Source organism: Lissotriton helveticus, chromosome 3_1 (assembly GCF_964261635.1).
Source record: "Lissotriton helveticus chromosome 3_1, aLisHel1.1, whole genome shotgun sequence".
NCBI classification, from domain to species: domain Eukaryota; kingdom Metazoa; phylum Chordata; class Amphibia; order Caudata; family Salamandridae; genus Lissotriton; species Lissotriton helveticus.
The window spans coordinates 366,808,961-366,834,041 of NC_136061.1; the positions used below are offsets into that span (position 1 = coordinate 366,808,961).

Here is a 25,081-nt window from a genome sequence, read left to right on the forward strand (position 1 = left end):
AGGTTTGGTGGTGATTTAACATCAGTGGGCTGTTGTTGTATGATACCAGTGAGCACCTGATTGGACCTCTATTCATGCATGTTTGCATTTGAATGACATCAATATGATCCATTGTGTGTTGCATATTTACAAATGTTTCCATATCATGTTATTTTATGAGCAGGCACGTCTGTACGCGTATGTTAACATGAAAGGGATTTTGACTATGTGCTTTGTTTATACATTAATTATCTCTAATGTTTATACAAGGGTATTTGTGTGCTCTGTTTGTACATGCTTTTGCTTATGTATGGCACAATATGTGTTAATGTTTATCAATCAATCAGGGAAGTTTAAGCACGCTATTCACCCATGAGGGTCTCAAGGCGCTGAGGGGGTGAGGGTGGGGAGAGGGAGCAGCTCCGGTGAGTCAAAGAGCCAGGTCTTGAGGGCCCTCCTGAAAATGTGCAGGGTGGGGGTGCATCTGATGTAGATCAGGAGCTCGTTCCAGGTCTTGGCCGCAATGTAGGAGAAGGTTCTTCCACCCGTTCTTGCTCTGTGGATGCGCGGGGGTTTAGCAAAGGCGAGGTCGGCAGATCGGAGGTTTCTCTTGGGTACGTGGAGGAGATTCTATTGTTGAGATATTGGGGTCCGCTGTTTTGGAGGCATTTGTAGTCATGAGTGAGTATCTTGAAAGTTACTCTCTTCTCAACGTGGAGCCAGTGGAGGCTGGACAGGTGTTGGGTGATGTTTTTGTGTCGAGGGATTCCGAGGATGAGTCTGGCTGCGGTGTTCTGTATGGTCTGGAGTTTGTGGAGCAGAGACTTGTTGATCCCGGCATAGAGGGCGTTTCCGTAGTCCAGTCTGCTGGTTATGAGGGCGTGGGTGGCGGTCTTCCCTGATTCGGGGGGCTCCATTTGAAGGTCTTTCGAAGGATGCGGAGGGTGTTGAAGCAGGCGGAGGCAACAGCGTTGATCTGTCGGGTTATGGAGAGGGAGAAGTCGAGTATGATGCTGATATTCCAGGAGTGGTCCGTTAGGGTGGGGGGTTGCCGAGGGCAGTGAGCCACCAGGTGCTGTCCCATGCAGAGGGGGAGGGTCAGAGGACAAGGACCGTTGTCTTCTCCAAGTTGAGCTTCAGGCAGCTGCTGCTCATCCAGGATACAACACCCTTCATTCCTTCCTGGAAGTTGAGTCTGGTGGTGATGGGGTCCTTGGTGAGGGAGAGGCAGTGCTGGTTGTCGTCGGCATTGGATACTATGCTGATTCCGTGCTGTCTGACGATGGTGGCGAGGGGTCCCATGTAGATTTTGAAGAGCGTGGAGCTGAGCGACGATCCTTGGGGTACTCTGCAGTTGATTTCCATGAGTTCTGAGAGGAAGGGTGGCAGCCTGATTCTTTGGGTTCTACCAGTGAGGAAGGAGCAGAGCCAGTCGAGGGCGGTTCCTTGTATGCCGGCGTCGTGGAGTCGGGTGGTGAGAGAGCGGTGGGAGACGGTGTCAAAGGCTACGGAGAGGTCGAGTAGGATCAGGGCTGTGGTGTGTCCTTGGCCAAAGAGGGTGTGGATGTCATTTGTGGTGGCAAGTAGAGCAGTCTTGGTGCTGTGGTTACTGCAGAATCCAGATTGGAAGGGGTCGAAATTGGAGTTTTCTTCAATGAATTTAATTAGATGGACGTTGACGATCTTCTCAGGTGACTTTGGCCACGACGGAAAGGAGGGAGATGGGTCGGTAGTTCTTGAGGTCCGTGGGATTTGCAGAGGGCTTCTTGAGTAGGGGTATGACTTCTGCGCTTTTCCAGTCATTGGGAAAGATGCCGGTTTCGTAGGTGGCATTGATGGTGCGTCGTAGTTCCGGAGCGTTGGTGGCTGCGGCTCTGTGGAAGATGCGTGGGGGGCAGGGGACTGTGGGGGCTCCTGAATGGACACCTTTCATGGTCGATGCAGTGTCTTCGGTGGTGACTGGGGTCCAGAAGGAGATGGTGGGCTAGCTGGCGTTGCTGGAGGAGGGAGTGGTTTCGGAGTTGGATGTCTGTTCAATGAAGTTATCGTAGAGGCCCTTGAATTTCAGATGGAAGTAGGTGCCAAGCTTGTTGCAGAGGTCCTGGGAGGGTGTGATGTTCATGGTTTCGCTGGGGGGTTTGGTGAATTCTTGGATGACACTGAAGAGTTCCTTGGAGCGGCTGGAGTTGCCGAGGATTTTGTTCTGGATGAAGGTCCTTTTGGCGGATCTGATGCGTTGGTGATATTCGGTCATGGCGTTCGTGTAGATTGTGCAGTCTTTCGAGGATTTGCTGTTTCTCCAGTTCTTCTCGAGACGTCTACAGGTCATGTCTTCATAAATATGTCTCTATCTAATGTATGCCATATTTCTTTTGATGTGTCTGTGTGTACATATTTGTGCATGAATTTGTACTTCCTCTTGTGCCATGTTTGAATATGACAATTTCTCTGTACGTACAGGTTTGCCTTAGAATGCGGTTCCCCGCTGTGATAGTTTGGATTGTATGCATGTCTCTTTGTAACCATGAAGGTATTCCACTTCTGTCAGTGTCTGAAATGTCTGTGATGTGACTGCAGGTTTCTGTGTCAATGATTGTGTATATCAGTATAGTGACCCGCACAGTAAGCTTCTTGCCAAAAATCTTCAGCTGCACCTAGTGTTCACCTGTCCAGAAAGCTCTCCAAAAGCATCCACTTGTTCCATCTTGTTTGACTTTCATGAATGTCCCCCAGTTGTTCAGTATTGATGTGTGTACAAAACTAGCTAGAAAGCAATAGAGCCTTCAAGAGTAACATCAAATTATGCTTTGATTCATTTCCATATTGTGTGAGGATGCCCTCTTGTACTGAGGTGGATCTGATACTTGAAACATCATTGTTTGTATGCTTGTAGGGTTATGTCTTCATATAGCCATATGGTGTGTTTGTCTATCTTTAGCATGTTTGAAATATCATTTTGTTTGTAAAGGACCAGGTCTTAAATTCTTGCTCTTCGCTAAATATGTCCATGTCATTATTATTTTCAGCATCCCATGACGTGTTTTACAGCAGCCATCAAGAAAAGGGTAAGTTCTTCTTCCGTATGCCCCAACCTCGCATCCTCTATTGTGCTCTGTCTACGTCTCCCGCCACTCTTCCGCAACAGTGTTGGTTGAGCAACTGCGTTGCCTCTTAGGACTCACAATCTGATTGTATCTGGGTCCAGCTCTACGAGTGCTGTCTGGCTTCTAGTATTCTGTTGTCCTGGACTATGGTTTCAGGTGCACACTGATCAAGGACCCAATGGCAGGCTGCAAGTGGTTTGCATTTCATTCCTTCTGCCACTTCTGGGCAGTCAGACCATGATATCTCAGGCTATCCATGATCTCCTCTCCTTCTCTCCTTAAAATCAGAATAGTTTCCTGTACATAAATGTGCAAATCTGAACTGTCAGATTTACATCTTTTAATTCAAGCCTTGGGGCGGCTCCACTCTTATAGTGGAGGAGCATCGCCCCACTGAAATGTCCCCAGAGACGAAAAATAAAGTGGTAAAGAAACTTAATTCATTACCATTTTATTTTTCATCACATCACCCCGTCCCGAACGAGTGTCATGACGGGGCGGGGCCTGCTGAATGGCAGCAACAGGGAGGAGGGTGGGCTGCCTTTGCACTTGTTTAAAGTGCAGGCCTCCAGTCCAATGTGGAGCGCTGAGACAGGTCGCTCCCTCCAATCAGGGTGCTGCTCTCATGCTGTTTAACAACATGAGAGCAGGCCATGATTGGCTCGGGAGCTTGCCTGGAGTAGAGAAGATGATTAAGGACTTTCAGCTTGTTACAGGTAGGTGTTTCTAATTTAATTTTAAGGGGCAGATTTATGTTAACTGGCGCATCCCCAGGGATGCGCCAGTTAATGTGCGCCAGAGTGCGCCACTGCTCCGCCACCCATGGTGCGCCGCATTTACAATGCGGCGCACCATGGTGCAAGGCAGTGAAGATGCGTGACGCATCTCTCGGCGTACGGGCGGCGCATTGTCTTCAATGCATGGTGCGTCACCCTTACGCCTGCTTCAAACAGGCGTAAGGAATTGACGTAGAAAGTGACTGAGTGAAATCTCATAGATTTCACTCAGCCACTTTTAGGAGGCGTTCCTGCGCAGGAACGCCCCCCCTGCGCAGGAACGCCTCCTTATGGCGCAGGGCTTTCCAACGTGACGCATCTCCTAGGTGACGCAATTGTGGCGCAAGGGCCTCATAAATGTGCCCCAATGTATTTTATTTCTGTGCTATCTACCTCACCACCTTTAGGACATGCTAGCCGCCACCAGCCTTAACTTCGATTATTCCTGGGGAGGAGGGGTCCTATAACAGGAAAAACCTTACCCGTCCCTCCCCCCATTTCGTGTAATTGCCTCTGTACTATCCACAATTTGGATATTTTTTTTGTAGGGCGGGACTTCTTTCTTAGGAACCAGCAATATATTGTTTAAAAATACTTCCCCTATGTAGTACTTTTAATCATAAGAGTTTCTTAACCTTGTGATCTGCCAATCGACGAAACCTGAGTTGACCATCTGCCCTTTCTTTTCTATTTATCAACTGCTCTCTGTGTTTTGGGGACAAACAACAGATGTAAAAAGAACAGTTGTAACCCTTATGTTGCAGACATCATCCTTGGATCCCATTCATCTGGCAAACTACTACAAAATATCTAACGCGCTGCTCTGCGAGTGTGGAGCTATGCAACGGATCAAGCCCTTTGTGTCATGAAACATTCCCTTGACGCGTTTCATGGCATCATTCATCCTAATCCAAGCATGGACTCCTTGTCTGATCTCTCCCGGGCCACCAGCAGCATCTGGAGAAGGCCTGTTGATAGCTTGTTGCACATCTCAAACCTTCTGTTTCTGGTTGGAGGAAGGATGACAAGGGCGAAATTCCCCAGCTACCACTCTGCTGTCCTTCAGCGAGTCTCAGAGAGAGGATAATGGAAGACTATAGGCAAAGCACCAAGGCAAGACTTGGAACCAACAGATGAAAAGAAGGCAAAGGATGCTGGTAACGTAGCAGAGACAAAAGTAAAAAAAAGAATTGCAGTAAGCCTTTCCGTTAGCACGCGTCAAGATGATGAAGATTAGGCTTATTTCACCGTTGATGCCTCGTGGATCTCAAATCTTGCGCGGAAAGAGTTGTGAGGTGTGCAGAGATCACAGGAGCTAGTGAGTGTATTTAAGTGAGTTTCTCTCTGGTGTTGTTAATTTTGTGGGTGTCTATACGCATTTGTTGAACATCAGGGACAAAAGTGTGTAGCCCTGGAGGACACTGGAGACAAGGAGGGGAGGAAGAGGTGTAAAGGAGTCAGATTACTGCAAGAAGAATGATGTTGAAGAGTGACACGCGTACGAGATGAGAAGGTTGCAATTACAGGCTGAGGTTCAAGAGGTTGCAAGACCACCGACGAATCTATGAGGAGCATGAAGTAGGAATCTTCACTGTCAGTAGAAGGTTAGGACATCATCAACTACCTGTGGTTGCTGTTTCAGTATCGACGGAAGGAAGAACCCCAATGGTAGGCCTGAAGCACTCGGCGGTGGTAGATGTGCTGTTGCTGCTGGATACTAAAGTTCTTTTGGGACTTGTATAAAGATATTCAAATATCCTATGAAACCAGATTGTAAAGTATGACTAGAAACCACAAGCTGAAGACTTTGTTTGTATCAGTTTGGTCACAACAGAAGGGACTGTTGACAAGTCCCAGTCCATGTCAGGTGTTCCTTTTCAGGAGTGGCAAATATCAGGTAACAACAGTGTCTCATTGAACACAAGGTCTGTAAACAGCAAGGGTTGAAGCACAAGGAACCAAGGTAGGTAAGTTTCAGTAGGACAGCAAAGGAAATGGAAACCAGGAAATTGCCATAAATTGAAGTGCGCATGATGCCACACCGTGAGGTAAACACTAATGGCGACGGGAACCACAGAAACATATAAAGTTGCACTGTATCTGTTTCTCCCTGCTGCGTCTACCTGGACTGCCCAAAAAATTGTTCTACCAAGTCACTGAGGTCTCCGCTTGTCTGGGCCATGGAAGGCCCGTCCATGCATGCCCACTGCCGCCAAGTCACCCGAGGCCAGTCTTCCACACCTTCCACCCCTCCGGTCTCTTTCTGGGTTTGAGTGGTTGTTTTCTGCAAGTTGGTGTTATTGCTTTCATGATTTGCCTGCCTCTGCCTGTTCTTGCATTGATCCCGATATCCATGTTGTCTTATTGTTTTGATTTGGTAAGGAAATAGCAATTTAAGTGTGTATCTGAGTAGGAAAAGGTTAAGGGACGGTTTGACAGCCTTGAACAGCATTTCTTTCCTTGTTATGGGCTCAAGGCAAGATGGTTCAGGGAGGTGAATGTCTGCCTCATACATCTGCTGTGAGTGGCTCAAGGCAAGATGGTTCAGGGAGGTGAATGTCTGCCTCTTACATCTGCTGTGAGTGGCTCAAGGCAAGATGGTTCAGGGAGGTGAATGTCTGCCTCTTACATCTGCTGTGAGTGGCTCAAGGCAAGATGGTTCGGGGAGGTGAATGTCTGCCTTTCATATCTGCTGTGAGTGCCTCAAGGCAAGATGGTTCAGGGAGGTGAATGTCTGCCTCTAATATCTGCTGTGACTGGCTCGAGACAAGATGGTTCAGGGAGGTGAATGTCTGCCTCTAATATCTGCTGTGACTGGCTCGAGACAAGATGGTTCAGGGAGGTGAATGTCTGCCTCTTACATCTGCTGTGAGTGGCTCAAGGCAAGATGGTTCAGGGAGGTGAATGTCTGCCTCTTATATCTACTGTGACTGGCTCAAGGCAAGATGGTTCAGGGAGGTGAATGTCTGCCTCTTACATCTGCTGTGAGTGGCTCAAGGCAAGATGGTTCAGGGAGGTGAATGTCTGCCTTTCATATCTGCTGTGAGTGCCTCAAGGCAAGATGGTTCAGGGAGGTGAATGTCTGCCTCTTACATCTGCTGTGACTGGCTCAAGGCAAGATGGTTCAGGGAGGTGAATGTCTGCCTCATACATCTGCTGTGAGTGGCTCAAGGCAAGATGGTTCAGGGAGGTGAATGTCTGCCTCTTACATCTGCTGTGAGTGGCTCAAGGCAAGATGGTTCAGGGAGGTGAATGTCTGCCTCTTACATCTGCTGTGACTGGCTCAAGGCAAGATGGTTCGGGGAGGTGAATGTCTGCCTTTCATATCTGCTGTGAGTGCCTCAAGGCAAGATGGTTCAGGGAGGTGAATGTCTGCCTCTAATATCTGCTGTGACTGGCTCGAGACAAGATGGTTCAGGGAGGTGAATGTCTGCCTCTAATATCTGCTGTGACTGGCTCGAGACAAGATGGTTCAGGGAGGTGAATGTCTGCCTCTTACATCTGCTGTGAGTGGCTCAAGGCAAGATGGTTCAGGGAGGTTAATGTCTGCCTCTTATATCTACTGTGACTGGCTCAAGGCAAGATGGTTCAGGGAGGTGAATGTCTGCCTCTTACATCTGCTGTGAGTGGCTCAAGGCAAGATGGTTCAGGGAGGTGAATGTCTGCCTTTCATATCTGCTGTGAGTGCCTCAAGGCAAGATGGTTCAGGGAGGTGAATGTCTGCCTCTAATATCTGCTGTGACTGGCTCAAGGCAAGATGGTTCCGGGAGGTGAATGTCTGCCTCTTCTATCTGCTATCTGCTGTGAGTGGCTCAAGGCAAGATGGTTCGGGGAGGTGAATGTCTGCCTCTTATATCTGCTGTGAGTGGCTCAAGGCAAGATGGTTCAGGGTGGTGAATGTCTGCCTCTTACATCTGCTGTGAGTGGCTCAAGGCAAGATGGTTCGGGGAGGTGAATGTCTGTCTCTTATATCTGCTGTGACTGGCTCAAGGCAAGATGGTTCAGGGAGGTGAATGTCTGCCTCTTATATCTACTGTGACTGGCTCAAGGCAAGATGGTTCCGGGAGGTGAATGTCTGCCTCTTCTATCTGCTATCTGCTGTGAGTGGCTCAAGGCAAGATGGTTCGGGGAGGTGAATGTCTGCCTCTTATATCTGCTGTGAGTGGCTCAAGGCAAGATGGTTCAGGGTGGTGAATGTCTGCCTCTTACATCTGCTGTGAGTGGCTCAAGGCAAGATGGTTCAGGGTGGTGAATGTCTGCCTCTTACATCTGCTGTGAGTGGCTCAAGGCAAGATGGTTCGGGGAGGTGAATGTCTGCCTCTAATATCTGCTGTGACTGGCTCAAGGCAAGATGGTTCCGGGAGGTGAATGTCTGCCTCTTCTATCTGCTATCTGCTATGAGTGGCTCAAGGCAAGATGGTTCAGGGAGGTGAATGTCTGCCTCTTACATCTGCTGTGAGTGGCTCAAGGCAAGATGGTTCAGGGAGGTGAATGTCTGCCTCTTACATCTGCTGTGAGTGGCTCAAGGCAAGATGGTTCGGGGAGGTGAATGTCTGCCTCTTATATCTGCTGTGAGTGGCTCAAGGCAAGATGGTTCAGGGTGGTGAATGTCTGCCTCTTACATCTGCTGTGAGTGGCTCAAGGCAAGATGGTTCGGGGAGGTGAATGTCTGTCTCTTATATCTGCTGTGACTGGCTCAAGGCAAGATGGTTCAGGGAGGTGAATGTCTGCCTCTTATATCTACTGTGACTGGCTCAAGGCAAGAATGGTTCCGGGAGGTGAATGTCTGCCTCTTCTATCTGCTATCTGCTGTGAGTGGCTCAAGGCAAGATGGTTCGGGGAGGTGAATGTCTGCCTCTTATATCTGCTGTGAGTGGCTCAAGGCAAGATGGTTCAGGGTGGTGAATGTCTGCCTCTTACATCTGCTGTGAGTGGCTCAAGGCAAGATGGTTCAGGGTGGTGAATGTCTGCCTCTTACATCTGCTGTGAGTGGCTCAAGGCAAGATGGTTCGGGGAGGTGAATGTCTGCCTCTAATATCTGCTGTGACTGGCTCAAGGCAAGATGGTTCAGGGAGGTGAATGTCTGCCTCTTATATCTACTGTGACTGGCTCAAGGCAAGATGGTTCCGGGAGGTGAATGTCTGCCTCTTCTATCTGCTATCTGCTGTGAGTGGCTCAAGGCAAGATGGTTCGGGGAGGTGAATGTCTGCCTCTTATATCTGCTGTGAGTGGCTCAAGGCAAGATGGTTCGGGGAGGTGAATGTCTGCCTCTAATATCTGCTGTGACTGGCTCAAGGCAAGATGGTTCCGGGAGGTGAATGTCTGCCTCTTCTATCTGCTATCTGCTGTGAGTGGCTCAAGGCAAGATGGTTCGGGGAGGTGAATGTCTGCCTCTTATATCTGCTGTGACTGGCTCAAGGCAAGATGGTTCCGGGAGGTGAATGTCTGCCTCTTCTATCTGCTATCTGCTGTGAGTGGCTCAAGGCAAGATGGTTCGGGGAGGTGAATGTCTGCCTCTTCTATCTGCTATCTGCTGTGAGTGGCTCAAGGCAAGATGGTTCAGGGAGGTGAATGTCTGCCTCGTATATCTGCTGTGAGTGGCTCAAGGCAAGATGGTTCGGGGAGGTGAATGTCTGCCTCTTATATCTGCTGTGACTGGCTCAAGGCAAGATGGTTCAGGGAGGTGAATGTCTGCCTCTTACATCTGCTGTGAGTGGCTCAAGGCAAGATGGTTCGGGGAGGTGAATGTCTGCCTTTCATATCTGCTGTGAGTGCCTCAAGGCAAGATGGTTCAGGGAGGTGAATGTCTGCCTCTTACATCTGCTGTGACTGGCTCAAGGCAAGATGGTTCAGGGAGGTGAATGTCTGCCTCTTACATCTGCTGTGACTGGCTCAAGGCAAGATGGTTCAGGGAGGTGAATGTCTGCCTTTCATATCTGCTGTGACTGGCTCAAGGCAAGATGGTTCAGGGAGGTGAATGTCTGCCTCTTATATCTACTGTGACTGGCTCGAGACAAGATGGTTCAGGGAGGTGAATGTCTGCCTCTTACATCTGCTGTGAGTGGCTCGAGACAAGATGGTTCAGGGAGGTGAATGTCTGCCTCTTATATCTACTGTGACTGGCTCGAGACAAGATGGTTCAGGGAGGTGAATGTCTGCCTCTAATATCTGCTGTGAGTGCCTCAAGGCAAGATGGTTCAGGGAGGTGAATGTCTGCCTCTTACATCTGCTGTGAGTGGCTCAAGGCAAGATGGTTCGGGGAGGTGAATGTCTGCCTCTAATATCTGCTGTGAGTGCCTCAAGGCAAGATGGTTCCGGGAGGTGAATGTCTGCCTCTTCTATCTGCTATCTGCTGTGAGTGGCTCAAGGCAAGATGGTTCCGGGAGGTGAATGTCTGCCTCTTACATCTGCTGTGAGTGGCATGTCAGTTCCACCTTACATTCTTCCTCGGTTGGCAAACCGAGTGTTCTAAATCAAGGCCACATTGAAGAATGTTACAGTAAATAGAAGCTGCAAAAGGGTGGCAAAAGGCAAAATATAAATAACATTATTTACTGTACACTAAGTGATTAAAATAAGAGACAGACATTCCTATGGTCATGTTCCATTTGGATGTTTGTCAAGCTGCATTATGTGTTATGAGTATTAAGAGGAACGTGATGTGCTCCATGTTTTTTTTATTGTAGGTGCATCTTTTGTTAGTGTTGACTAGTTTGGTGAAACACCGTATGGTGGGTTAATTGTTATTTTTTTGGTCCATGTGATTGGGTATCCTTCTGTTAAGGACTGCAGTGTAGTGTTGAGGGTGCTTAGGAGTGCCTTGGTGTTTTTCTCAGTTGAAATGAGATCATAACCTGTTCCAGTGCCTCGATGGGAAAGTTATTGAATTAATAAGCAGTAATTGTTTCAGTTTGGTTTGGCTGTTTGTGGTGGTTTGGGAGATGTTTAGTTTAAATGGATAGTTTGGTAGGCATTCCCGTCAACAAATATGCAGTCTTGACTGCCAAATGGGCATGGTTGAGATAACAAGGTCCAGAGTGTTGTCTTAAAGTGGGTGGGTGGTGTTATGTGTAATGTGAGTTGTAGTGGGGTGATAACATCTAGGAGGTATTTATTGTGCTTCGTGACTGAGTCTCCTCCTGGACTGAAGTCCTTGAATAGGTTCTGTTGGGCTTTTTGATGGTCTCTGTGGGTGTGAATTCAACACGTTCCGTAATAAAGGGTGCGTTGTTGCCTCTTGGTTTATAGATCAGGTGAAAAGTGATGGGTTTAATCGTTCAGTTAATCCCTACATTGCAGTTTTAAAATCAATTTAAACAAATGTTTAAAAACATATATTTCAGCCTGAGAATTCTTATTTGTTTCTCTTTGAACAACATAATGAAAGGCTCTCTTGTCTTTCAAGCTTTTAATTTGGCACACAGAGGTTTAAAGAAATAATGTTGCTAATTTCTTTTAAATGGGACTGTAAATACTTTATGGTTACAAGTACAACTAGAATTTTAGTATGACACATGGTGCACAAAGTTCTTTAGGCTTTACTTTTAACTAACACCTCGCATTCCATAAACTCTTTAATCCCTGCTCCCAAATGTTGTTATTTAAGTGGAAGTGACAGATTTCTGGCTATATCGAGTATTTTTAGAATGGTTGCGTTGCTGCAGCAAACTGTAATTCTGGAGTAGGTTTACCATGTCCTCTACCCTCGAAAGATGACCCTTTCTGTTGTTCATTTTTAGCTCATTAAACAGCAAGAGTTTCTGTAAATCCTCATTGGGTTTAACTGCTGCTTGAGTAACCCACTGTGTAAAGAGCGGTCCAGCTTGGCTGCCCAGAGTTTTAAATACTCTTTCGAGTTAACACGCTACACCTCTGCAGACAACACTGTTCCACTGAAGGTCACTCGCTGTGAGACTGGTGAGCTGATCAGCCAGCTGAACCGCCCTAAACTGAACACTAGTATGATGGGCGCAGGCAGGTGACATTTGGCACTGTTGCTCCCAGAGTCTGCTCACAAGGCCTCTTTTGTGCAGGAATCACTTTTTTCTTTTCATGGGTCCAAAGATCTGACTTTTTGTCCCCCTGGTCCTCTGAAAGTCACTTGTATTGCCTGTCTTGAGTCCAGTGAAGTATTCCCTCAGCAGATTTATATAGCAGGAACTCAACCCAAAAGTATTGGAGCGCCTTACATGACTTGCGCACCAGTTACCTCACACAAGGACACATTTATTTTTTGGTAGGCACGGGGAGATTAAGTGATTTACCCAGACTCACAGGAAGCTGAGCCGACACCGAGGCTAGAACTTGGTTCCCCAGCTTCAAAGTCGGCAGCTCTGGCCGTAAGGCCACAACCTCTCCCTACCTCAACCTCCCGAGTTAGGACTCGCTAGAGGTAATCTTCACAGAATCCGAGGAACATAGTGGCATATTACCAAGCTATAGCGATAATTATCGCTAAGCTTGGTTAGCGGGCATTTAAATATCGCCGCGCTCCGACGATTTTTATCGCTTAGGAGCCTTGATATTATCAAGGTTTATCTCCTAAGCGATAAAAATCAGCCGAAATGCATGAATATCGCTGAAAAGTCAGCGATATTCATGCATTAGCGAGCAAATGCTCTCAGCCATGTTATCCGGAAGAGGTGTGGCGCCGCGGCCAGGGCGACTGACTCCGGAATCTGGGGATCACGGTTCGATCCCCGGCACCGGCGGCAGATTAGCCCAGCACCATGTGACTCTGGGCAATAGCTTGCTTAATCTTTCTGACGGCCCCCTGTGCCTAGAGACCCTAACGGGTGATTGTGCGCTTTACAAATGTGGATATTATTATTATTATTATCCACCTACCATTGGATAACATGGCTAAGAACTACTCTGGGCAGGCGTTAGCTTTTGGAGATAATCGCGCTTAGCGCGATTATTTCCAAAAGTTGGTAATAGAGGATAGCCATGTTAGCGACTGTTTCCAGTCACTAACATCTTGGCGCGCCCACTCTGCATGTCATTAGCGATAATCATCGCTGACATGCAGAGTGGGCCCCTAAATGCCCGCTATCGCCTATTAGCTGTCGCTAACTGGTGTTAGCGACAGCTAGGGAATAGATCGATAAAATTATCGCCGCTTTAGCGGGAATTTTTCCCGCTAAAGCGGCGATATTGCCCTTGGTAATATGCCCCATAGTTATTCACGCAGACATTTCGCCTGGGAGTTAAACATTTCTGTCTGTGAGATTATTTTTAGCCTTTGCTTTTTCGTAAGGATTTTTTGCTCAACAATATCGCCGTCGGAATCTTCATTGATTTCAATGAAACCCTCCTCTGCTCGGGTCCTGGGGCATGTCAGGGCAACACTCTGCCTTTCTCTTTTAAATCCCGATCAATGGGCCCCTCAGGTAGTAATATCTTGTTCTTTTCAGTCATTGACGACACCGATTCAGAAACGGAAGGTGAAATAGAAGAGGTTTGTTTAACAGTTGACAAAATAAAGCCGGCAGCATTTTTGATTCGTATGCTGTCAGCTGAATTCCTGTCTGCAATTCCCTCTTGATCCACTAGAGGGCAGCAAAGCGCCATCTATCTAGCCAGGATGCACCGCTCGTAAGTGTTTGGCGCAGGTGTCTACTCCTCTCGAGGCGAATGCAGGCTCTTGCGGGCGTGCACCCCTACTCCCCCCCCCTCCCACCCCACACCCACCCCCACCACCCCCCACCACCCACTCCCTCGCAACCTTCATGAGGCCACCATGGGGGTCGGATTGGGAATAAAATTAAGTTTGACATCGAAAGAAAAAGTGTCCCACGTTTTGGATAATGACCTTTCATGAAACGTTGCTTAGTATCGGGAGTAATTTTGGGAGAAATCACTGATAAATATTCCACTGCAACTCACCCACAAGTCTCTTCACCAGATCTTCAGGCCTATATATTTCTCTGCTTTGGGTGCCTGATTGTGTAGTCACCTATTTGTCCCCTAGTCTGTGCTCCGCTCCCTCCCCAATATCCCTGAATATCCTGTTTTATAACAGGCCATGAGTCAGAGAACCAGACGCATCCCTCGTGTCTGGAGGCTTCTGTTCACCCTCAAGGAACCAGCGGTCTTTATCTTTTGGTTGTCACTCAGGAGCATATTACGGGTAAAGACTCTATTTGAATCAGGAAAACCTCCAGGAATTCACTCCAAATGCCTTTCTTTCTCTCTGTCTCTATACCTATTTGTTACTTCCTGTGTGCACTTCTCTCGTTCTCCCTATTACCCTCTCTTTAGTTCTTCCCTTTTCTCTCATACTCTATGTCTTTTCCTCTACTTGGCGGGTCTCATTCTATGTGCATCACTCAGTCTCTCACATTTCCCCTCTCTCTTTTCATATATTCCTCTCTGTGTACAGCCCCTTCTCTCTCTCCTGTCTCCTCTGTGGCCTCTTTCTTCAATTATTTGTATATCACTCATGCCCCTATCCCTCCTGTCATTTTGAAGCTCTCTTTGAAGATTAATTTCGTTTCTCTGTCTTGCAAACCTTCCTTTTTTGTCCTTTCATGTTCTTTCCTGTCAGCCTCTTTCACGTTCTTCTGCCCCTTGAATGACTTTGTACTAAACCTAATGTTATTTTTTTTAGTGTCCCTTTTATTACTTTAATGCAGACAGTGGAAAGTCCTCCTGTGCCTGGAAGCAGCATTTAAACCAAAGGAGACTCCACAGGTGGAATTTCCTTTACCATTCCCTTTAATGAAGGACATTATACCTGTGGATTGTAATCTACATTTAGCACTTATCCTGGAATGCCAACAACTTCTAAACTAAGCCCTAGACCAGGCTTTTCCAACGAGTAGCTCGTGAGCTACTGTTAGCTCTCCAGCCACCTGTTAGTAGCTCGCCAGTGTGCAGTCTACGAAATAAGAAGCTTTTGATTGGGTGAATTAACCTATACCAAAATTGAGAATGCATATTTAAGATGAAAAAAGGTTTTTATTCCAGAACACATAAGCTGATATTGGAGAAAAATGGCTGGCTTCTAAATTATATTTAAAGCTGAGATTTGAGTAACACATCATGTAGCACTGGGGAGACGTTTTACAAATGTTAACCTGGTGCCAGAGTCAATACAGCTATGGCTCATATGTATTACCATATAGAGGCATTCCAAATGTATTAAGCCTTTTTTACATTACTGCAGGCAACATGATGTGCTGAGGGGATCACTGGTAGTAGTCTTACTGGTAGTACAGGGGCCACTAATGTAAACATGTCTGATGTGGCCAGTATTACGACACTAATGATATTAGTAGCTGTTTCATTGAAAATAAGTTGCTCCTATTACAGAAGAGGTTGGAGACACCTGCCCTAGACTCAGGGACACAATTAGGATAGTGCATGTGAGAAAGCAACCATCCTTCCTTTTTCTCACAGGCCAGGAAAAGTTTGACACCCTCATCTTCCTTCCTCTTCATCATTACCTTTATAATTCACTTTTTTTGTTGTTTTATATTACGCAAACTCTACCCAGAGGTATTGGAGTGCTTTACATTGACGCATTTATTTTTTTTAGGGCTGGGGACATTAGGTAATTTCCATGGAATCACAGGCTGTTGAGCCAACACTGAGACTCAAGCCTGGTTCCCAAGTTTAAATGTCGGCAGCTCTGATCGTTACACCACATCCTCTACCACTTTCCTGTCTCCCTCTTCTCCACTTTTGCTTTCCTGCTTTCTCTCTATCTTTAACAATTTCTGCCCTTCTCTCCACTGTCTTCCATCACGTCTGCTCCTTAATCTCTTCCCTTCTCACTCCCTCCATCTGTCTACATCTCTAGCACCCTTATCCTCTCTCCTCTACCTTTCCTTTCTTCCTCACTTGATTTGCTTTTCATGTTTTTGTCATTCTTTTCCACTCTGCTGTCTTATTTCTCCTTTTGCCTCTCTCCACATTCCCTTCCTCACTCAGTCCATTTTGTTACTGTCCTTCGACGTCTATTCTCCCTTCCCTTTGTCATTTTGGCTCTGAATGAACATTTTTCACAGTAATGTTTTTTTAAGTGCTTTGTTGTCAAAAACATTTTTCTTTTTGCTCATTTTGGTTGTTTGCGTTATATTTTCTTTTGATTCAGTTGTGAACCGGAGTCCCCTCCCAGTTTATAAGATGACAAGGTGGCAGCGGGCACCTGTGACTCGTCTGTCTCCTACTGGAAACAAAAGTAGAGCCTCTTAGATGGCCACTACATGCAGCACGTCTCCATGGACAGACTCATTTACACCCAACCCCAGGTAACATTAGTGCTGGCTGCGGCACTCAAAAAGAGCAGAGCCACTCCCAGTGGCCTCACTGTCACGCTGAGAGACTCGGGCAGGAGGAGACCCACCATATGCTTTGCCCGCTCAGTTTGGCCCATTGTCCTACTGACCAAGACAATGAGCCAGACATTATCTGTACTTGGTTTTTATGAGCTCCGATCTTCGCTCTAAAGCTACAGCAGCCTTTAAGGTCAAGCGCCAGCGGCCAAGCCAGCCCAGGAAAATGTGATTTTATTTACAGCTGAAAAAAACAGCCCACCAGCTGGCCTTTGGCCAGGCCCTTCAGGCAATGGCATATTGCCCACCCTGCCAATCTGACGATGGCCACCATCCAACATAAAATCTCTAGACAGTGGTGGTATGTGTGAGTCTCTGGGGTCCCGCAGCATCTTCTGCAGGGGGACCCCATCATTTTGCTTTACTTTGCACCACGACGAACTCTGTCCTTCCCTTCACCACTCTCCGAATAACAGGTCTCAGGAGGCATACAATATTTCAAAGACCCAAACAAGTCGAGCAGAGGGTGCCCACTCATTCATTGGCATACAAAACTGTGAAGCTTTAGACAGTGCATTGCTTGCGGTTCATACTGCCCATCTACCACCCCTACCCTGCGACGGGACCCTATAGTCCACACGCCATGGCTGTTCTTTTGTGAGTACTGGACTGGGAACCAAATGCAGCTCGGTCAAATTTTGTAGGACCAGTCCTCATACTTTGGGCCGGAATTGAATTGGTTCCACCCACTCCACCAGCAATTACCTTCTTGTTCAAAGAATTCCCTTGCTACCACCCTCCATTAAAAGTATCCATTTGACATTCATTTCAGTGGGGTTTGGGACAGTACCTACAAGCAATGACAGCTGAGATTTACTAACTCCATAACCTCCTATGGTGCCATTTCCTATAACCACTCTCTTGCTGTATCCTTAGTCTATTCTACCATTGCAAGCCCTACCCTTGGAAGAGGGTCTTAGGGCAACAGAAGTAGATTGCCACCAGGCTCTTTATAGCCTACTTCTGGAGTTACTGAGTAATTGTGCCATCAGAAGATGTTGAGGCTTGACCACAGAGCACCACCATCACCACAGTAGGATAATGGAGAAGATGAGATGTGCTGCCGTCACCCACAGTCAGCGAACAAACATCGGCAGTAAGCATGGTTTACAGTTGGAAGCTGGTATAGCCTTCTCTGGTGAGGAGAGGGCTTGTAGGCCTCTTCACTAAGCACATTTTTAGAGAACTGATGACAATAAGTAGTCCCCCATGCATTACCGTGCAAACACTCCATAGGAGATAGAATGATACACCAACCAGCCAATAGCATTAGCTTAGAAACAAATACTTCTCTGGGTCAAATCAAAGTCCCATCTATGTATATTTTGGATAACTGGAAACAATAGGGTTGACGGACAACTGCACTGTCAATCCAGCAGCCGCGGTCCGTGTAGGTAATAGCGGTGAGGCCGTGGGGCCGTGTGAGGGGGGGTTTCGAGGGACGATGCCGGGGGGATTAATTATTTATTTAATTTTCCCTCTGCATTGTCCCTCGAAATCCCCCCCACCCGGCCCCACTACCCCACCGCTGTTACCTGGACGGACCGCTGCTGCAATCCAGACCTAATTAGTGACGTAATGGACGGACTGAAAAAAACAGACCATTCTAAATGGCTGCACAACTAAAGCAACATAAAGAAAAGAATAGCATTGCCAAAAGCAACCAAGAGCACATAATACTTATTAATAACAAAACACCAAAATAAAAATAAGCATTCATGTCTATAGTCCCATCTTTGATGGCCTGTGAACTATGTATTTTCTTGTCATTAAATGCACCTAAAATATACTACCAACAGGAAGGTTAAGATGAAAAAGCATATAGACCGCAATGTTTATGTGAAAAGCAAATCTTACTCATATTCAGATTTACTTGGAGTATAGATCCTGTGTATAGCATTCAGCAGCAGTTGGACTTCTACTGATGGGGTCCAACATCCAGTCGTGCCCGTCCGCAAGGAAACCAACCTACACGAATATCTGAATCCTGCCACTGGACTCACTTCTCACTATGGACTTTCTGTGGGTTGATGCTAGAGCACTGAACCATCGGATCACAGAGAATGACTGTCTTCAAATACTATTCGAGTCAGAAGTTTCCATTGCCTGCTTTTGTTTTGAAATATTGATGCTCGTTTTCTCGTTTAATTTATGTCTGAGATCAAACTTGGACTCTTAGGAAAACCGTGCTCCTTCAAAATTCCGCACTTAATACCACATCTTCATGTCATGTTGTCTCTTTATAATGCAACGGAAATGATGTAACTGATACATTAGACTCATTATATTTGTATTAATGACCCACAGGAACCGTATGAGAGCCTTAAAAGAATTCTCCACAAGGACGAAACACGTGTCGGCTTTGTTTAGTAGTTGTTAACTGAACATGTGCATATCCCAATTACAAAAAAAAACAACAACTGATTTTATTGTTTCTGTCTGTTGGTTAACATACTGATATTGATACGGTGTGCACATCTTTATTTACCTTGAATTCCCCTATATCCTTCTCAATCTTTGCCATTGGGGCTCTTGTATCAGTGATTGCGGCACTGGACTTGATCTGAACAGATAGAAAATTAATTATAGGGTGTTTTTGCATAATATGTATATAATGTGATTGTTATATATACTGATGTGTGTTTGATTGTCTATTCGCTTTGATAGCAAAAAGGCTGACTTACATATTGGAGATATTAGATTTTTTTAGTAAAGAAATTAGCTGGGATATACTGAAAAAGGTCTACATGTACCAATACGAACTAAATAGTGTCATCCATGGTAAAGGAGGGTCACTATTTTTCTGACTAGTACCTCTACCCTCATTTCCCTGAAAAGGCTCGAGCCCATTATCTGTGGTATAGCTTTTGGTCACATTATTCAAGCTGCAGAAAGTCTGCCACAATTTATGCAAAAACGGCAAACATTATACATAGCTGGAAGTTAGAGTCTGCAGATAGGTTTCTGGCATGTATTATTCTAGTTTTGTATCAGTTGAATTAGTTTCTTTATTATTTTCTTACCAATGTATGTGTTTCCCATTTACTTTGTTTTTTATCTCCTTCACACATCATTGACACTTTTTCTCCCTCTCTCTGGTTCAGCTGTAGCAAAGTCCATCACCTCACAGAATATGCTGGAAGGAGTCAATATTCTTATCGCTATCTTCATCCCAGTGGTCATCGTTGCCCTCATCATAGGTGGCATCTACATGTACTTTTCGAAGTAAGTCTCAATTTATCATTAGTGGACTCATAACAAGACTATATAGCTCTCAAAATGCCTTAGTTTGACCAATGAAGCCTACGGCTGGGAGCTTGCAGTCCTATTGACACAGAGCATGGTTGCGACCCTAAACACGGAATGACGCGCATGATCTATTCAAATAATTGTGTGTTCCATCTCAAGTCTATATTTTATAAATGCACTAATGCAGCGTCCTCTACATGAGGTTATCCCTGGTCCCCTAAATGAAAGTCATATGTTGCCCTGTGTTGTACTTATGTTGTCCAATCTTGAAGCATACGTATGTCATTCACCAATCTCCTTTCTTATACAGTCCACACACTAAAATTCATATGCAATCTTTCCGGTCATTTGGCTTTGTATCATGAAGTTAAATCCTTCAGAGTATTTTTATTCTTGAAATCTAATTTATAAATGACATATTACATATTAGATATGAGAATGATCATGTGGTGAGCAGATGAAGAAGAGTTAGAACCTGAGCAGAAGGTGAGGCTTTAGCCCTGGTTCCTTATCCACTTTGTCACCAACAATCACCATTCACATGCAGACACCAAATTTGATGCAACACAAAAGATAAGGAAAAAATATTAGAACAAGAACAGAGGCAGCTGGTCAGCCTAGCCAGGCTGTGGTCAGGCTAGTGGAGAATGAAGGTCATTGAGGAAGTCAATGGTAGTCAATGGTACACTACAGACACATTGTGAGAGAGATCGCAAGTACTTCATGAGAGACCGTGCAGTCGACTGTAGACCTGTAGAAGAACATTCACCCGGGCGGCTGCAGGTTTTAGCAGGTCATCCCTTGAGTAGAGTTAAATATCATGCTTCATTCAGATGACAGCCCACTCCCATAATGCAGCAGAGAGCTTCAGGAAGATTCTTGCTTATCTGGACCAATAACACTGCAGAATCCCCAGACAGCTGATGTATTCCCGTTACTGACTACCGATCTGAGGTCTGTGGAAGACAGAAGAGCACCATATAAGGTTTTCTTGGTAGAAGTGCCTCTGAGAGTCACAAACTGTCTCATCTCTGGGTATTTATTAATCCCCAAATCAATAGTACCCATTTTATTGACTTTAGAAGGTATAAAGGTTGATACATTAGTTGACCCAGATTATCAGCATCATTTCAAAAGACCTTTCATAACGAGAGCTCTCATATATATGGAGCTGTTACCTCAATCTGCACGCCCTCAACTGTGACACACTCACCCTGTGCCTCGTAAAGGTTTGCCTAGTTGGTGCTGCAGTAGTTTCAGACAGGTTTCGTAGGTCTCAAGATCGGTAGCGATGGCTCACTTCACGCAGTCAGGCTCTTAGGGCACACAAAGCTAGACAGGGCTATAGGCCCTGGAGGAGTCGTCTAAGTTTCATTATTTGCCTGTATTGTATCCTCCTGTTTTCTGGAGCTCCACATTTGAGGAACTATCTCAGTGGAATACCCCCAACCACTGACTTGTAACCATGTTATCACATCCACTACTTCGGAATCTGACAAGTCACTGTCCAAGAAACACCCTGTGAGCAAACTCGGCCATATTGCCTCCCTTTTCACAATTTCATGATTTACAAAGTAGAACTATATAGGCCAAGGTTAGTGGCTTTACGGATGGTCCTTAATCATAACATGCCGCCTTAGCCAGTGCCATCTTCTTAGTGCTAGAGGACTATCAGCTACACTAAAATAGGTCCAGATAGAGAGACAACCTTTGTTCATCATCCGCTTTTCTTAGCTATAGACGTTTGTTTAGTGTTTAGAAGTTGTAAAGGTCTGTAATAATTCACCACATCCTTCTTTATTGTCTCTCTCAGACTACAGGGCAAGACATCGCTCCGAATGCCTCTCACTGCTTCTCAACCTTACGACCAGATCACTGTGGAATCGGCTTTTGATAATCCAACGTTTGAGTCGGGAGTAAGTAATGACCCTCTCGAGCTGCAGGACTTGCACCCTGTCATTTTAGCAGTTTCTACCTGATACTGGATGCTCCATAATGTAGGCGGCATACATGCTCATATCTCCATGCTCACCACTGGGGTGACTCCAACCATAAGACGTATTGTGAATATAAAGCTCTCTGCATCATAAGTACTCATCATAGCCATCACAGGGATGTGCATTATTTTCTCCCCATCAGTTTACTAAACAGCAATGTGATCACCATTCTCATTGATGTGACCGGTTTCTGTAGGATCATTCTTCAGCTCCACCATGCTCAACATCTGCTTCCCTAATGGGCATGTCATTGGTGTCACAATTGCCAACATCTGCTTCTCCACAAATAATCTCACTGGTGACTCATTCATCACTTTAGCTCCTCAAATAACCCTTTTCATGAGTGCTACCATCATCAGCATCTACTTCATCACAACCATTGGCATCAATGCTTACAGGACATTTGTCATCTTTTCAAAGACCAGTATCATCATCCTTATCACCAGCTTCAACAGGACCAATGTCATAAGTGCCACCATCTTCAAACCAACTTCTTCAGAACCATTCATATCAGTGTTGCAATTGCCATTGCCATCTTCATTAAAAACATTGTCTTCAGTAATTTCATCTCCAGCATGATTTTTTTTCAAACCGGCGACAATCTTGCTTCCATCACCAGTGTCAGGTTCTCTAAAACCATTGTTATTGGTGCTGCCATCTTCTCCAGGGTTACTGTAATCAGTAATGCCATCATTGATACAAGCTTCTTGAAGACCACTCTCATCATTGCTCGCATCACCAATGTTAGATTGTTCACGAACATTGTCCGCAATGCTGTCCCCTCCTCCAAGATGGGCATCAGGGCTTCCACTACCAAGGTCACCTTCAGCAAGTTCATTTTCATTAGTGCTTCCATCACCTCTGACATATTTACCAAGACTAGTATTAACAGTGCTGTCATCAATGCCACCATCATTAAAAAAGCAGTTCCATCAATACATCCATCACTCTCGCAAATGTCATCACAGTACCCATCATCACTATGAGCTTCTCTGAAACTTGTCAACGGTGATAAGTAAACTTGCAGTACCACTATGACTAGCCTATCTAACCTCATTCTTAGCACTGTTTGATTACCAGCAGCAACTACTGCTACCACCTTCATCATCAAAGTAAACCCTGCCTGACTCTCACCTACCCCGTCATCTTCATCTTCTTGCTTCAGCCACAAGCAAGGTTAGAGTGGTGGGGGACGTATTCAGAAGACAGTGGGTTGTTATTCGGAAAAGGGGAGACAATTGGAAATTGGGTGAGGGAAGGGGATGGAATGAGATCGTTATCAGAATATGCATAGGCCAAGGGATATTGCGACAAGGAGCTCCAAACATTCAGTTGATGGGAGAAGGGTGCATTGCTGCATGATGTACAAATGGTGCAGCTTTTTATGATATGCACCAACAAAAGCATTCCAGTAACTAACCTTGTGTTGTTTTTTCTAGGAGACCAGAGAGTATGAAGTGTCCATTTAGACATCGACGCTGCCAGGAGGCCTTGTACGATGCCATCAAGATGTGGTAGTGTAGGGAGGGAAGGAGGCAAAACGATCTTGCACGCTCAAGCAGACTCTCCTGTCTATTGTGGCCACGCACCCTTCTCTCTTGACACAATGAGTCTCACCAGCAGGACTGCACTGTAAATACTACCCCAGGACAAGACTCTTCTTGCTGCAGCTCCTTCGCGTAGTGTGGCAGTAGGCACTGTATGATGACTTTGGAACTATTCCTTTCCTGTTATGGCAGCCATGAGCCATGTACTTAGTATCCTGCCTATGGTGGTGTATTCCTTTCCACCACTTCTGGTCATACCAGAAAAAAATCGCGCCTAATATGGACACATCTCTTTCCCCCACTTCCCCAAACCACATTGGATGTTCCCTTTTGGATTCCAATGAAGTGTGTACAGGGTACAAGGTTGAGGATTCTGGGTATTGGAAGATTTGGCACCTGGACGCACAAATAAATGAGGAGAGATGGCTAGATAGGAAACCAGTACGAGATACATCCCTACAGGACGTGTGAGCCCATGGGGGGAGGTATAGAAGCAATTACACACAGCGAGGTGTGTTATACTGCAACACTACCCTCAGTTAGCGTTTGTGCAACACGCATGCAGAAGAGATCAAAGACTGCAGTGCGGTGTCCAAGGAGAAAGGTCTTGGGTTCGTTGGGTAAATTTGCTAAATACATCCATCAATTTCCAAGCTTTAACATTCTAGAGTAACAACGGGACACCAGTCTCTTCCAACCAGTAGACCACTGATACACGTTCCGTCATGGAGGAATATAATGGATCTGTGATTCACCGATCACTTGCACGAGCTGCACAGTGCTGAACTTTCCTTTGGCTTTACAGACTCCCTACCTGACCACACAACCAACCAACACAAAAGCAGAAAACAACCTCTGACAGCATAAATGGATGATAGTAAAATCCCTTTTCTCCTCTTCCACTTTGTTTCAGGAAGGCAGTATGAGTTCTGAATGTTGCGGCCCGCAAGGGTACACTAAATGTGAAATAAGTATCTTTACATGGAGAAGCCATTGGATGTAGTGTCTAGAGGTACACTATTCATCCACAGAAGATCCCACTAATGGGAAGAAAGGCTCTTTATTCTAGACTAAAATCTGCATATGCTGCTTTTCTATATATTCTGACTCTCAGCACAAATAACCCACAAGGCTTCTGGAACTGAGAAATTAAATTTGGTGGGGAGGGAAATTTGCCTTTCCTACTCCTGTACCAAAATTGACAAATATGTATCCCAGGTCATGGAGCCAATCCTTTCACTTTTAATATCAGACTCTGCCAATGCTGTATTATCAAATCTAAAATGTACTCCATCTAAAAGGTTTCCCATTTAGAAGGACAGTGCTGGCCACATGACACACAAAGTCCCAGGATTTGGATACCGTGAGATCCTCATAAAAAATCATTATAAACAAAATGTTGGGTAGACCCTGAAAAACTCAATAAAGAAAGTTTTGACAAAAAAGTTGATTTAAAAGATTTCAGTGAACTGGGCAGATAAAATGAAGTGAAGGTTAGAATGTCCAAGTTAACTTTATTAGGTATCCTAACCCATTCGAGAGAAGATCCAGCGGTGAATAGTTTTCCCTAGTACACCATAAAAAGAAATATTATTGTTGAACTCTTAACTGTTTGTAAACTCATCAGCGAATCTCTCCTGAAGGTCTTACGCATGCTTTAAGCAGGAGGAAAACTCAGGAGATCGACCAAGAGACCAAATAGGATATTTTTAAAGAACAAGGATGTTATTTTTCAAGAACACTTTTGTTTCATGATATTGTTAACATAGCATAAACTGAAATTGTATGAGAATAAAGAATCTTTCTTTCCTGTGTAATACAAGGCTGGTCAGATGGCACAAAATCACTTTGTAAGTGAATGGGGATTATGTTTGTATATGTGTATTTTATGTATTTACATATTTAATTTATTTTTGCAGCTTTATAGAAAGTCAACTAGGCCCAAGAGCACTAAAGCACTTAATAAAAGAACAAGAAAAAGAAGGAGGATACCAATCAACCTAAAAATAACAGATAAGCAACAAAGAAAACCTATAGGCACAGCAGTTGGAATCAGGGGAGAAAGCTCAGGCAGATATCGCATAGAAT

The 25,081-nt window shown here is 45.4% G+C and overlaps 1 protein-coding gene across 1 annotated transcript in view; it reads left to right on the forward strand.

The window, feature by feature from the left end:
- Positions 1–24,804, forward strand: part of SEZ6 (seizure related 6 homolog) — a 1,048,734-nt gene extending 1,023,930 nt beyond the window's left edge. The window contains exons 14-17 of the mRNA XM_078680080.1: positions 3,006–3,044; positions 19,305–19,425; positions 21,263–21,365; positions 22,886–24,804. Of these exons, the coding sequence (XP_078536206.1) occupies positions 3,006–3,044; positions 19,305–19,425; positions 21,263–21,365; positions 22,886–22,915 (293 nt within the window). The 3' untranslated portion in view covers positions 22,916–24,804. The remainder of the gene's footprint in view (positions 1–3,005; positions 3,045–19,304; positions 19,426–21,262; positions 21,366–22,885) is intronic.
- The last annotated feature ends 277 nt before the right edge of the window (positions 24,805–25,081 follow it).